This window comes from Marmota marmota, unplaced genomic scaffold, assembly GCF_001458135.2.
Source record: "Marmota marmota marmota unplaced genomic scaffold, marMar, whole genome shotgun sequence".
Classification (NCBI taxonomy): Eukaryota; Metazoa; Chordata; class Mammalia; order Rodentia; family Sciuridae; genus Marmota; species Marmota marmota.
In genome coordinates, this window is record NW_025999969.1 from 127,168 (window position 1) to 142,450 (window position 15,283).

At 40.7% G+C, this 15,283-nt stretch overlaps 1 protein-coding gene across 2 annotated transcripts in view; it reads right to left on the reverse strand.

Moving 5' to 3' along the window:
* The window catches only part of Klhl6 (kelch like family member 6), a 69,731-nt gene that overhangs the window by 29,297 nt on the left and 25,151 nt on the right, over window positions 1-15,283 (reverse strand). For both annotated transcript variants that reach the window (XR_007347918.1, XM_015499910.2), the window contains exon 2: window positions 11,494-11,659. Coding sequence is in view for 1 of the 2 variants with exons in the window: in XM_015499910.2 (XP_015355396.1) it covers window positions 11,494-11,659 (166 nt within the window). In the remaining variant the exon portion in view is untranslated. The remainder of the gene's footprint in view (window positions 1-11,493; window positions 11,660-15,283) is intronic.

Below are 15,283 nucleotides of genomic sequence, written 5' to 3' on the forward strand. Positions count from 1 at the left end.
GTCCATTCTTATTTGTTGTTCTATGGAGCTTAGCTTTTATCAAGTGCAGTCTCCTATCTTCCCTCTTTGTCCACTGGGCCCCTTAAAGGGTCGAGTTCACAGTGTGCTTGGGCAGGTCTATTAATGGAAGGAGAGGAAAGTGAAAGGCTGAGAGGAAGGGCATGGTGGAGAAGGCAGGTTCTGGTGAGAGGATGGATGGGACAGATCTGGCCAGGCAGGGGTGAAGTGTGCAGAGGAGTGATCTGGTGATAGGATATGGGGTGGAAGGGACATAGGACTGTGGAATCTGAGGGAAAGGGTAGGTACAGGAGTGGTCTTAGAGTGGACTGAGTTGACTCAGGTTCAGAGCATCCTGGAGACATGCATCCCTGACTTTCTGAATTGATCTCAACTGCAAAATATAATATTTCCATATCAGACCACATCTTCCCACTGTCCATTTAGAAAATATTTCCCTGGGATTCAAAGTAAAGTTGGAGAAAGCACAACTTCTGCCTCAGTCCTCTTGTCTGTGGCTCCAACAGCTCTGCTCCTCGCTTGAGCAACTGTGTCAACGGTTGAGACCCAGAAGTCTAACACCTGTTCAGCTGTTTGCAAATTTTCAATTCAAAGAACAAAAATACACAACCAAGACCAAGTATCACCGAGCCCTCAGAACTTGCCACTAGAGTCCTATCTGGCCCTGCCCATGAAGACATCTGAGAGCTAAAAGGAAACTCTCTTAAACCGCGGCCTCCAGCGAAGACACCGTATCCACCATGCTAGCTTCACATGAGAGGAAGACGATATGAAGTTAAACAGATATTTCTAGAAATTTAGACTCTCCATAGGGTGCCATTTAAGGCCTGGTAGCATTGGTTGTCTCTAGGAAAGGAACCTAATGGCTGGGTTCAGGGTCAAAGGGAGAATTACTTTTCATTGCTTACCCTTTTGTAGCCTCTCTCATTGTGTATAGGAATTACCTTTTTAAAATAGACAAAGTTTCTCAGGAGCAAAGACCATAACAGGAAATACACAAAATGCTAATAATGATTGTAGATAAAATGTTTTGTTTGACTTTTTAATATTTTGCTGTATAGACAATGTTTTCCATACCAAACAAGACCATTTTAAAATCAAGGAAAACTTACAAAAATATTTTCTTATGGTTTTAAAGTACACAATGAGAAAAAAATCAACTTAAATGTAAAAAAACAAAACAAAGACACCTACTATATGCCAAACTCTTTATACTAAGAGTTATTTAATCATCACAATAACATGATGAAATAGATATTTGGGATCATTCCTTGTTTACAGATGAAGCTAATAAGAAATAGAGCCAGGGCTGGGGTTGTAGCTCAGTGGTAGAGTGCTCACCTAGCATGCATGAGGCACTGGGTTCGATCCTCAGCATCCACATTTAAAAAATAATAATAAAGATATTGTGTCCATCTAAAACTAAAAAATAAGTACTTTAAAAAAAAGAAATAGAGTAAAAGAATGAACTAATCTCATCTAATTCCAAAACTGTGTGTTTTTGCATTATTTCAAGGTGCTTCAGGTCAAATAACATGTGGAAGATGGGGTGGGGGGCGGGGGGGACAGGGACTGGCAGATCATTTGTACACTTCACCACAGAGCTCAATCTAATCTGCCCCGACACAGGAAGGATGGACCAACAAGATGCCAATTTCCATCCCTGTGTGACACCCGTTGATAAACGAAAAAGGAAACAGAGACAAAATCAAATCAAGTACTAAAGCCCATGTTTGTTAGAAACATTGATCCAAGCTTGTCTCTTTCCACTCTGAAACTGTTAATTCAGCCATTAATCTACCTGTTCATAAACCAATATATATTGAGTATCCATTAAGTTGGACATTCTTGACTCATGCTAGATACAGATGGTTCCTGGGACATGAGAGCTGATAGACCAGAGGAACAGAAGACACTAATCAATTAATCACACAAAGAATGTACAATTACAACTGTGACCAGTGCTATGTACCCAAGTCCAGTGAGTCCACTGTCTGAAACCAAAAATAGTCCTCCTCCAACCCCTCAAAGCCGTCCACAAGCTGGCTCTTGACATCACCATGACCCTCCCTCACAGTGCTGCAGCCACAGCTAGACCCATTGCCTCACCTCCAGACATTCCCTGAGAATCCCTGTTGTGCCTTCTGGTGCTCACGCCATCTGCTTGGCCCGCACAATCCTGCTTTTCCAAGACTCTGTTAAAATCCCACATTCCTCAAGAGCCTGACTTTTAAGGAATGACTCAGAATAGCTCACCTGATTTTTCAACACAGGTTTCTTTTAAGTTTACCCAAGAAGGAGGAAGAGGTGATGATACCTGATGACATTACCATGCTGAGGATCGAAGACCTCCATAGGGATGTTTTCTTCACTCACAGGTATTAAAGCAGAGACCAATGGTTTGGCTTCAGACAGTCTGTGAACCCCTACAAGTGTACACAAACCCTTGTTTGTGCATGTAGCATTTTTCTGAGAACTGAGTTTTCAGAGGACATTGAGTTACTCCCTGGTATCCATCCACCTGAGGACAGAGCCAACAAATGAGGGAGAGCCACATCGAGAGAAATGGAGCCCTGTCTGGTCAGGCTAGGCTTGGAACCTTCCCCAACTCTGAACATTTTAAATTCTGGGTCAAAATTGTGTAAAAAGAAAGGAGGGGGCTGGGGATGTGGCTCAAGTGGTAGCACACTGGCCTGGCATGCGCAGGGCGCTGGGTTCGATCCTCAGCACCACATAAAAATAAAATAAAGATGTTGTGTCCATCGAAAACTAAAAAATAAATATTAAAAAAAAGAAAGGAGGGAAATGGAAAATCAGGGGATGGAAAAGAAGTAGACAAATTCTACCTCTCTATGGAGTTTTTTTTTTTTCTCCCTCTTTTATAGCTTCCAATTCCCCAACACAAAGTGAATTTTTCTCTCCTCTCTGCTCCACTGGGTTATGCCTGCCCCTTCTGTGGAGCACCTGTGTTCTGCCTTGCACTCTGGCCAGTTGAGACTAGCATCTCAAAGGTGGGTTCTAGGTCATATTTGTGTTTTTATTTCCAGCAGCAACAAAAGAAGAGAAAGGGGGGAAGGAGAGATAGAAGGAACCATTTCTCAGACACCTAGCATGTACTAAGATCTATGCTAAGCACTTTTCTATCTGTTATTTCATTCAACAAGTAAACAAAGAGGATATTAGTATTACCATTTGTATAGAAGAAAGAGTCAAGAATTCAGAGTTAAGAATGTTGCCCGAGGGCTGAAGTTTTGGCTCATTGGTAGAGCGCTTGCATGTGAGGCACTGGATTCAATCCTTAGCATCACATTAAAAAATTAAATAAACAAAATAGAGGTATTGTGTCCATCCACAAATATATATATATATATATATATATATATATATATACACACATATATATCATAGATATAGATATAGATATAGATATAGATATAGATAGAGAATGTTGCCTGAAGTCATTCAACTAGTGGCAGCAAAATGATCCTCACAATCTCTGCTTACAGGCTTAGGAGAGCACTTCTGAGGCCCTGTGTTCAGTCCCCAGAACTACGTATAAGTGTTCACACGCAGGCACATGCACACACATGCACACACACCCATGCACACACATACACCATTTCTTCTTGCTAACTCTCCTCACTCAACATTACTCTGACAGTGTAACGTGCACTGTCAAGCTAACAAAATGCCAGAAGAATATCAAACAGCTTTATGAGCACAGGGTGGGCAGGGGGCTCCAAGTTATCTATGTCTCCCCAAAATATGTGTTAACAACACTTTTGAGTGTCAGCATCCCGTGATCCTGACCAAAAACTAGAAATTGGTTGATGTGATGTACAGGGCAATCATGAGAACAAGAATTTATTTTTTAATACTTTTTTTTTTGCTTTGCCACAAGATTTTGCAAGACCTTAGGGTAAATGTTCTTTCTCAGAGTATACCCATGACACATGAACTTGTTAGAGCTGAGATGACAGACAATGGCAACAAACTGCCAACTTCCTGTTTGGGGAGACATGTGAACAAAAGACTGCATACAGCCAGCACCTGACTCTCTTTCAGAGAGACCAAAAATATGATCAAAGAAACCACTTGAGACATGACTGCAGTTCCCATGAGAAATATCTGTCCCAAAGAGGCAGATATATTTGTATTTCCAGCAGCAACTAGCAAAAGGTCTGACAAAAGATATATTTGTATTTCGTCTTTTGAAAAACATCTTGCTATTCAGATTATATGTCCACCTTTAATTGGATTACATTTTAAAGTTTTTTGAGTTCCTTTTATATTCTGGATATTCATCCTCTGTTAGATAAGTAATTTGCAAATATTTTCCCCCATCTATAGGTTGTCCCTTCACTCTATTGATTGTTTCCTGTGATATGCAGAAGCTTCTGAGTTTGATAAAACCCCATCTAGCTAATTTTACTCTTCCTCAAAAAAATAAAAATAGATCCAGCCATCCCACTTCTTTTTATATATCAAAAGGAAATGAAATTAGTTTACCAAAGAGATACCTGCATGCCCATGTTCATTGAGGCACTATTCACAATAGCTAAAATGGAATCAGCCTAGATGCCCATTTACAGGTGAATGGATAAAGAAAATGTGGTATAAATACACAATGGAGTACTATTCAGTCTTAAATAAGAATGAAATTCCATCGTTTTCAGCAAGATAAATAGAACTTACGCAGAAAGATAAATATTTTGTATTTTCATATGTGGAAACTTTGAAAAATCAACCTGGGATTACTAGATTGAGAAGAGGTAAGGAAAGGGTGAAAAAAAATTGGATTTAATCAGTGCATGCTGGATGCCTATATGAAAATATCACACTAAATTCCATTAATATATATAGTTTACACATGTTAATAAAAAATTTAAAAAGAGGATGCACCCTAATGTTTCTCATCTCCAACCTCCTCTTCCCTTCCCCTTTACATTCTCCAAAACCTTGAGACCTTAGAGACTTCTCCCACGTGATCCTTCATCTCTCGTGAGGTGCCTACAAATCTGCTCCACAGTAACTGAAGTATTATTTTAGTCCAAATCAGCATTCCATCAACCCTAATGACTAAGTGGCCTTGGAGTTACTGCCCCCAGTCCCTTAGGATGCTCTCATCCCCCTCCTTTCAGTTCTTGCTTTAGTCTTATTTGAGAGGTCTGCTTGTTCCTGGAAGCCATAAGGAGAGGGCAGGAAAGAAAGGAGGTAAGACCTGCAAAAGATCCAATCACTAAGGTGGGACAAGTACAGAGAGACGCTGCCTGGAATACTTTCCCCTCAACCCTGCCACCACTTGTTGAACTCTTACCCAGTCTGTGAGGTCCAGTTCAATGTTCCTCCTTCCTGTCTGGAATGTGCTTGGATCAGCCACTGGGTGGGAGCACTTTGGGAATCTTTGTTTAGAGGCTTTGGGGGTAGGGGTTAGAAGCCTATTATGGAGTCAGAAGTTCTAGATTTAAACTCCAGATCATAGCTTCACCACTTGATGAACTGAACTGTCTCTGAGCCACAGTTTCCTCATCTGAAAAGTGTTAAGACTTTATCCAGATGACAGTAAAGAAATAGTTGAGCCAGGAGCAGTGACGCACACATGAAATCCCAGCAGCTAGGAGGCTAAAACAAGAGGATCACAAATTCAAAGCCAGCTTCAGTCACAGTGAGACACTAAGCAATTTAGTGAGACCTTGTCTGTAAATAAAATACAGAATAGGGCTGGGGATATGATATATGAGTTCAATCCCTGGTACCAAAAAAGAAAAAAGAAATAGTTGAGCTGATTTTCTTACCTAGGGTGATCAGCTACTCCAGTGTTAAGTGGATATAATCTAATCTGTGGGTCCCCCGTCAATGACAACAGAAATCTATTTGCACATTACCTACTTTTTACTATGTGTGTGGCGCTTAGTAGATACTTTAAATTGAAGCAATTTATTGGTATTAGCATGTGGAATTCTTCCTCCTCTACTCAGCCATGACATTTCTAAGAGCCAGGCCAAGTAATATTCATTGAGTTCTTAAGTAATTTATGAGGAAGTCCTACTACTCTGTAGTAATAAACAAGAATGACACATTCACACATTCATTCACACATTCACTCATCCAACCAATATTTATAGAGTGTCTACTATGTTCCATGGATTAGAAAGTCAGGAGCCAACCTAGGCAATTGGTTCGGCCACTGGCCACAAGACTGTCTTCCACATAGGTCTCACGAGCATTCATTTGTCACACACAGAAGAACTAACTAGAAAATAAGCAACGTTGGAATCTTCACCAAAGTCTCCTCAAATGGTCACCATGAAAAGAAGTCATGTCGCTGCTCTTAGGGTACCATGGAGGTATCATGTGACTCTTCCCAGGCCAGGCAAGATGACCAGCATCCCCCTTTCTTTTCTCACAGAGAACCACCTGTGTTGATTTTTGTTTTTTGTTTTTCTTATTCTAAGCTGCTGCTTCTAACCAACTGCTCTGTATTTTAAAAATCTTTCTCTTCCAAGATTAAATACAGGATATGCCACCCTGACCTTACATCTTCTTACTGCCTTGTAGATAAGCTCCCAAGCCCTAATTTTTTTTTCATGAGTTTTTATTTAAAAAAATGAAAAAGTTAAAGTAAATGAGTAAAAACAAAAGTAATGAGCATGGTGAGGTTCTCCAAGATTGAGAAATCTTGCCAACTTTATACAGTCGTTGTCCGGTGTCTATAGCTTCTTACTGGCTGCTTACCTAGAACTCAGAGCCTGGAGGTCCAGTTAAGGCACCCTGCTGGGTGATATTCATCTCAAAGACATCATCTCACAGAAAAGGTCCCCTGGCATTTCCTTTTAGATGTCTCTCTTACCTTTATCTCTCCAAAAAGTACTCAGAGAAGAGCTGTTTCTCCTATAACCAACCAATAAATTTTGGTCAGCTTGCTTCAAAAGTCCTGTAGTGGGTAGATCAGTCAGTACTTGTACACAGTTCCTGACAGGAACTGTCCCATGTCAAGCCATACCCGATTGGTTTGAGCCACCAGTCTGCACACTAGCCAGCAGCTAATGAAGTTGCTCTTCCCAAACAGCGAGTGTTAACTGACTTGGTCAACGATTTGGCCCTTTCTGGACTGGAAAATTCTGGGAAAACACAATTGATGGGTAACAGAAAGAGACTAAGAGAAGACCTAAAGGGACAGGCAGAAAACAAACTGAGTCACCTCTGTGGTGTGAAGAAACCTTTACTATCAGGTGGGGTGGGGGACATGTGAGAACCTCACAGCCATTGATTTCAGTTCAACGAAGGAGGTGCCGGCTTCTGTGGGTGTTCAAGAATGACCATAAATATCAACTCCAGCACACTTTTCTTTACCTATGACTGAGTTAATTGAAATAAAGCATCTGTTCACTTCATACCATGTGGACATGATAAAAAAATAAATAAACTTAAACATGGTACTTTATAATCCTAATTTGGGGTGGGGAGGATAACAACAAAAAGATTTAGGGATGTTGTCAGGAATGGTGGTGCAGACCTGTAATCTCAGTATCTCAGGAGGCTGAGGCAGGAGAATTGCAAGTTTGAGGTCAGTCTTGGCAACTTTATAAGGCTAGGGATGTGACTCAGTGGTTAAGCATCCCTGGGTTCAATCTTCAGTACCAAAAAAAGGAAAAAAACTTAGGGATTCTTAGGGAAATGTTCTTATAGCTCAGTGTCAGCCAGTTTATCCGAGGCACAAACTATGCAAAGTAAAGTAAAAATTAACACACAAATTATGGGAAGAGACTTTTCTTCAGCATCTATTATATGTCCGGTACTTTGCATACATCATCTCATTGGATCCATTGGAAGGAGAGCTAATTTTACAAACAACTTAATTTTTACATCTTAATTTTACAAACAAGAAAGCTAAGGCTCAGAAAAGTAACTTGTCCACAAGCACACAGCAAACAAATGGCTGGCTTGGGGTTTAAACCCAAATCTGCTTGACTCTGAACCCATGGTTTTTCCCCTCTACCCTCTCTGCCTCATTTGAGACCATTATGGAGAACAGGTCCCATCTCAGGAGACTTTAATGATATTATGTGGCTATTGAAAACACAATGCTCTACACACACCGACCTGTAACAATCTCCAAAATATGTTATAAAACAAAGTAGGATGTGAAATAGAGTATATCAACATCTGTGTCTGTAAAATGAGAGCAATGAATGGGACTGATATATGTGTATATCGTCTTGTATGCACATAGAACAGAAAGAACAGCAAGACCTCACTAAGAGTGACAATGGCGAACCCTCACTGCCTTCCCTTCAGCCTTCCTGAAATTGGAACATGGGCATGTTTTACCCATTCCAAAGAATAATTCTTTTAAAACTATGAAGTGATTTCAGTGACCTATTAATTTTTATCCTTCACACATGAAAGGAGTCCCAGTTTGTTTTTTCAAGTTTGACTTTCTTTTTTATTTTTTGTGACCAGTTTTTCATATCTGAGACTTCGTAGCAAGTAGTCCAGAGAAATCAGTAGGTTAAATGGAGACCCAGAAGTCCACAGAGTGTTTCTCTAGTTTTCTTAAAATAGCCTCAGGGAGAAACTTACTTTTTTTTTCTTAGAAAGAGATTTGGAAAAATTTTAAGGTTAGATTACCAGAGTAGAGGAATCAACAATGAACAGAGCTTGTCCTGTCTCTATCCTATCTTCCTTCTCCCACTTCTCTTGTTAAAACCAACCTCTCTATTGAGGCTCATCACCTGGAGAAGATGGGGAAAGAGGAAGAGGAGGAAGCAAAGGAGGAGGTGGAGAAGGGAATTGGAGAAGAAGATATTTGATGCCAAAATAATTCCAGATATATAAATATTTAAATATCAAAGCTGTAAATACAAAAGATTAAATGAAGTTATAAGTGAATAAGCATAAGAATGAGCAATGGAAGGCCCTTCTAAATAAGCCCTTCTAAAAATGTATACCAAAAGCAAAAAAATCAAGGAAATGACGAATAGATCTGACTAAATACTTTTGTACGTGGAATAAAACTGTAATTAAAATGACCAGTGGCAAATATTTTCAAAAGACATTATAAAAGATCACAGTCTTTAATATCGTAAGAGTTTTTATCTCTTGAAAAATCACCCAAAACTGAAAGGAGAACAAAAAAACAGAAACATAAAACACCATCCTCAATGAAACCAGGCGGCATCAGTAACCCCAAACCACAGAAAACAAGAGACTGGCAAGTGACTCTGCTGAGAGGGAAGGTCAGGCCTAAAGGGGAACAAGCTTGCCCCTCTGAACCCAAAAGAGCAGGACTATTGAGGTCTTATGGAAGAAGGAAGGCCAGGGTAGGCGCCACTGACAGTAGGGGGACAGATGAATAAGTTCCTGTGCCTCCTTTCACCCCCTAACTCCATATGGTCTAATAATTCCTATCCCACTCCCACTAGAAAAGATTTAATTTCTGGAGAAGTCATGCCCAAAGAAGCTCTAGATTCAGGGACACCAGAACCTGAAGAAGACACACACAGGCATCATATTGAAAATATAGGGGTTAAGTGAAGATTTGCACACAACACACACACACACACACACACACAAACTAATACATGTAGTTGGCTTATAACCCTGGAGCAGGAGAAAAGAGCCTTGTCTGGAGAAACTGAGCAATCCTAAGAAAAGCCCAGTAGGTTCTAACATTTGGGAACCCCCTATAAAAAGAAAACTGGCAGGCTAGCTGAGAGCACTGGAAAAACTCTCCTGTCCACTGGCTTTCCACCCTGGCCTATGTACACTGAGCTTCAAACTAGCATATTAAGGCCTCTATCCAAAATATGACTAGATTACCAAGAATCAAATCATCAGAGGGTATTTGAAGAAACCCTCTGTGGTAGGTGGAATGTTGGGCCCCCAAAAGTTATGTTCATGCCATAATCCCCAGAACCTATAAATACTACCTTGTGTGGCAAAGGAGTGAATATTACTTATATGCCACACGACATGATTAAGGCAAGGATCTTGAGAGGAGGTGTTTCTCCTCAGCATGGTACCTAAATGTACTCAGATGTACCTTTATAAAACACAGACACCTCCAGGGGACCTGTGGACAAAGAAGAGGCAATGTGGCCACAACGGCAGAGATTAGCTGTGGTCACGATAGAAGAAATGCCAGAACCCACCAGACACTGGAAGGGGCAAAGAAAGATTCATCCCTAGAGCTTCCAGAGGGAATACATCCCTGCGGACACCTTGATGTGGAACTTCTGGCCTCCAAAACTCCAAGAGGATACATTTCTGTTGTCCTAAGCCACCTTTGCCTCCAGGTCAAACCCCCCTCTCCTTTCTCTCACAAAGATACCAGCTATTATAGTCTTATCTCAAGATATTTAATTACATCTCCAAAGACCCTCTTTTCAAATAAGGTCACATTCACAGGTTCTAAGGATTAGGACTCAGACATATCTTTCTAGGGAACATAACCCAATTCACTACAGAACTATTTATATGAATTACTTTGAAAATCCATAATTATTCCTTCAGTTTTTCATATCTATTTCCAAATGACTTCCAGAAAAATTTCTACACACTTCCACCAGCAATGAATGAAAGTGTCTATTTTCTCTGGGTCTTGCAAATGCTAAAAAGTATGCTGTATATACATATTGTATATGTTTCTGATAAGTCTCAACATCCAGGCAATGAGATAGTCTCTGCCTGAATCCACTAGACTCAATTTCAATGGTATGACCTTCGACTCAGGGATGGGACCCCTGATATAATTGTGGATGCAACTGACATCATCTATGGGTCTAATTATTTTATGAAGTTAAATATAATTATTGTAACCACATTGAAGCCAACATAATTGGATGGGAAGAAATACATGTTATATTAAAATTAAACTTAATTCTGAGGGTTTTCAATGATACCCCATATTTTTCAGTCTTGTTCTTTCAGTCACTACACAGTGTAATCACAACAGGCCCTGTTTCCCCCAGAACTTAGACATCACTGCCTGAGAAATTGCATGGTATTGTAGCAAGCACGTGGACCCTGGAATCAGAAAACCCAGAGTTCAAATCACAGCCGTGTCAATCATTCTCTGAATGGCCTTATTTTCCCTGCTCATGAATGGGGAAATAATCACCTCTCCAGGTTGTACTGAGAGTCATAGGTTATGCATATGAAGCACTGGTTGCAGGTCTGGCTCCAGTTAGACTGTTGCAAGACGTGTCATTGTGCCTGCAGTCAAGAACCATGTCTACGTTCTAGGCACCCAGATCCCCTGACTTCATCTCATGAAGGAGTCAATGTCCCATCTCACCACCTCTCATAAATTTTCTAAATGAACATCTTCTGACTTTCAAGTAAGCACAGGCCCAGCTAAGTGTGTGTGTGGTGGGGTGAGATACAGGCCTGGGAGCCAGTCCAGGTAGGTCTCTGGGGACTGCTGCTTTCACCTGCCTGAGAGAAGAGCACCAAGCCCCTTTGTTCACACACCTGGAAGAGGTTGGCAGCTTCCAGGACCCGTTGGACATTCTGCTTGGTGATGAGCGCCTTGCTGGTGTATGTGTAGTCCAGGAGCGTGTGCATGGTCTCGGCGTCCACCCCTTTAATGATGATCCTCTTCTCATACTTTTCCTTTAAGTCATTGCAGAACATGGCCCTGGAAGAAAGATGAGTGAATATGAATCCTACTAGGACCCTTGATTCCAGACCTAAAGAGATCCCTTTTTAGACTTGTCTGTCCTCCTAGAACACTGGGGGTCCCCAAGATCAGAACCTGGCTATGGCTGTTTTTCCAGCACCCACCACACATCAGACATTTAGTCAGCGCTTCCTGAAATGAAATGTCCTGCTCTGCCAAGGCTAACTGTGGTCCCCAAGACCAGTTCCAGATCTATTTTATGGACTCCAAATGCTGGGGATCCTTCTTGGGAAATTTCAAAGCCTCATCTGTTCTTTCCTTCTCATTGCCCAGTACCAAACAGGGGATTTTTTGATGTTTATTTTATTTTTTTAGTACTGGGGATTGAACCCAGGGGCACTCTACCACTGAGCTATAAACCCAGCCCTTTATATTTTTTGTTTTAAAATAGGCTCAGGCTGGCCTCAAATTTGTGATCCTCCTGCCTCAGTCTCCTGAGTAGCTAACTCAGTTCTCATACAAGCTCTCCTGTGGCCTGAACTTAGCCTCACCATTCAGAACCCAGCTTCCCTCCAACAGTGCAAATGGCTCTTGCAGCTGCCCCTCAGCCCAGAGGTTGAACACTTGTCCATGGATTCCCAGGACCAGAACTCCTCAAGGTCATTACTCTGCCTCATTTTTTGGCTCTGATCCTCCCTAGGAATGAACTTTGCCTCTATCTTGAAAGTAGGGGAACAGGATTGAAAGAATGTTGATTTTAGCATCAGATGAATGAGGGTTTGAACATCAGCCCTACCAATTCAAAAATGGGACGTGTTTTTCATTTCCATGAGCTCCAGCTTTCTCATCTGTAATGGGGCTTTAAGAGCTATTTTTAAAGTTTGTTAAGGATTAACTCATTAACTAATAGATAAGAAGAAACACAGGCTTTTTTTTTTTTTTTCACCCAATACCGGGCTCATATGTGAATTGATCCTGCTCTTTAGGTTTTTTTGAGCTGCTAGTCCTCAGGGAATGTATGAGCAATTTTGTTTATTTTTAAAATGCATTTAAATCTTACTAGGCTTCTGAAAAGATTTCTGAAGTTCTGTAACCAAATTCTGTTTAAAGGTGCCAAAAATATGGCAAGATTACGTAAATTTAAAATAGGAGGGAAAACAATAGAAAACCATGAATGGGAACATGAAACTAATCTGTGACTGAGGTCAAAATGCCCACCAACGTGGCTGCAGCACCATCATCACAGGTGATTCAGCCTACACATAAGAAATGCAATTCGGTTATATGCACAATTTCATAATCCTTGTGATAGATATTTTTAAACAAATCCAAATGCTTAGAAGAATTATGATTGTTAGCATTACATACTAGATGGAATTTCTCTTGGGGATGAATAACAGCCTCACAACATTCTTACCCCATGAGTCTGATCCTTAATAGCTGTAGCTGAGACAATTCCTTCAGCCCATTCCTACAAAAACCTGTTCACTCTTTGTGGCCCTTCCAGTAGGTGTGAGACCTCAGAAATTCGACAAGCTAAGACAGCACAGCTTATGAAAACCACTCCTTGGAGGCGCTGGAATTCAATTTCTTTCCATTCAACATGCATTTACAGAACACTCACTCTATGTAGGATACTGGGATAGGAATGAGACGAGTTTAAATATTAAGCAGTACTCTGAAGTGAATTGTAACCCCCACTCACTGTTCATATGTTGAAACTCTAACCTCCAATGTGACTATATTTGGAGATAGGTCTTTAGGAGGTAATTAAGATTAAAAGAGGTCAAAAGATTGAGGTCCTTATCTGATAGTATTATTAACCTTACAAGAAGAAGAAAAAGAGCAGAATCCACAGCCCCCCTCTCTTTCTCCCTCCCCACCATGTGAAGACACAGCAAGAAATTGACCAGCTGCAAGCCAAGAAGAGAGCCCCCACCAGAACCCAACCACGCTGGCACCCTGATCTCACTTCCAGCCTCCAGAACTGTGAGAAAGGACATTTCTGTGGGTTAATCCACCCTTTCTATGGTCTTTTGTTATAGCAACCCAAGGTAAGATGGATTTGGTTGCTAAGAAATGGGGCGTTCCTATGACAAATAATTAAAAATATGAAAGCTGGTTTGGGACTGGGTAATGGGTGGAAGCTGGAGGGGTTTTGAGGTGAATGCTATAAAAAGCCTAGATTGCCTTGAACAGAATGTCCATAGAAATATAGGCATTAAAGGTCTTTCTGGTGAGATCTCACATGGAAATTGAGAATATGTTATTGTACATTGGAAGAAAGGTGTTGCTCTCATAAAGTGGCCAAAAAAAAAAAAAAAAACTCAACACTACAGTGTTCTAGTATTTTGTCAAAGGTAGAACTCTTATGTGATTAAATAGATATTTAGCTGAGGCAATTTCTGAGCAGGGTTGAGGAACAGCTTTCCTTCCTACTGCTTAGTAAAACGAAAAGGGAGAGTAATTAATTGGAGATGGATTTTTAAGCAAAAAAGGAACAGAAATTAAAGACTAGGGAAATTCTCAGCATACCAACATTATAAAACATGAGAAAGCATGCTCTGAAGGGAGCACCAAGGACTATTATTTGATAAAATGACCTGGGGTGATAAAATACTTGTGGGATTACATGAAACATTGCCAGTTTTAACTGAAGGGATGGAGGCTGGGCAAATGAGGAAAAGCTATTGAACTTGGACTTGATGGTGGGGGACAAGATGATTCAGGTACTCAACTGCCAACATGCACTATTCCTCAAGAGGAAAAAACAATCACTGGAGGGTGATTTAGAGATAGAGCATCAGGGCCACCTGGTTCAATAGGTGGGACAGCCTCTGTCAAAGCTTTGAGGACAGGACTCCCACTTACAGGCATGGGAGTGATACTGCCACCTCCTTGGATCTGGAGGGCACAGCATCAAACCAAAGAGGATTATTCTCAATCCTTAAAATGAAATGTGATTTACCTTTCTAGGTTTGGCCTTTCCTTGGGAACTGCCACCTCTTCCATCTTTCCTATTTCTCCCCTTTGGAATGAGAATATCTATCCTGTCCCACTGCTGTATTTTGGTTTTACAGGTTTACAACTGGAAAGAAATTTTGTCTTAAGATGAGTTGTTCTTCAAATCTCACCCATATCGGAGTTAGATGATATTTACATGAGACTTTGAAGTTGACAATGAAATAAACTAAGAGTTGGGGAGCTGTTGGGATGTCATCAATGTATTTTGCATATAAGAAGGGCATGACTTTAAAGGACCAAATGTGGAACGCCATAGACTGAACTATGTTCCTCCCAAAAGTCACATGTTTAAATCCTAAAAACTCCCAATGTCACTGCATTTGGAGACAGGGATTTAGGAGGTAATTAGATTAAACAAAGTCATAAAAATGATATCCAAATCAGACAGGATTGGTGTCCTTATAAGAAGAGAAAAAGATCTCCCCCCCCCCATTCACTTACATACTAAGGAAAGACCATGAAGACACAGGGAGAGGGAGGCCATTTACAAGCCAGGAAGAGAGCCCTCACAAAACCCCAACTAGCAACTTGATCCCAGATTTCCAGACTCCAGAAGTGTAAGAAAAAAAAATTTCTACTGTTTAAGCCACCGAGTATATGATATTTTGTTATAACAGC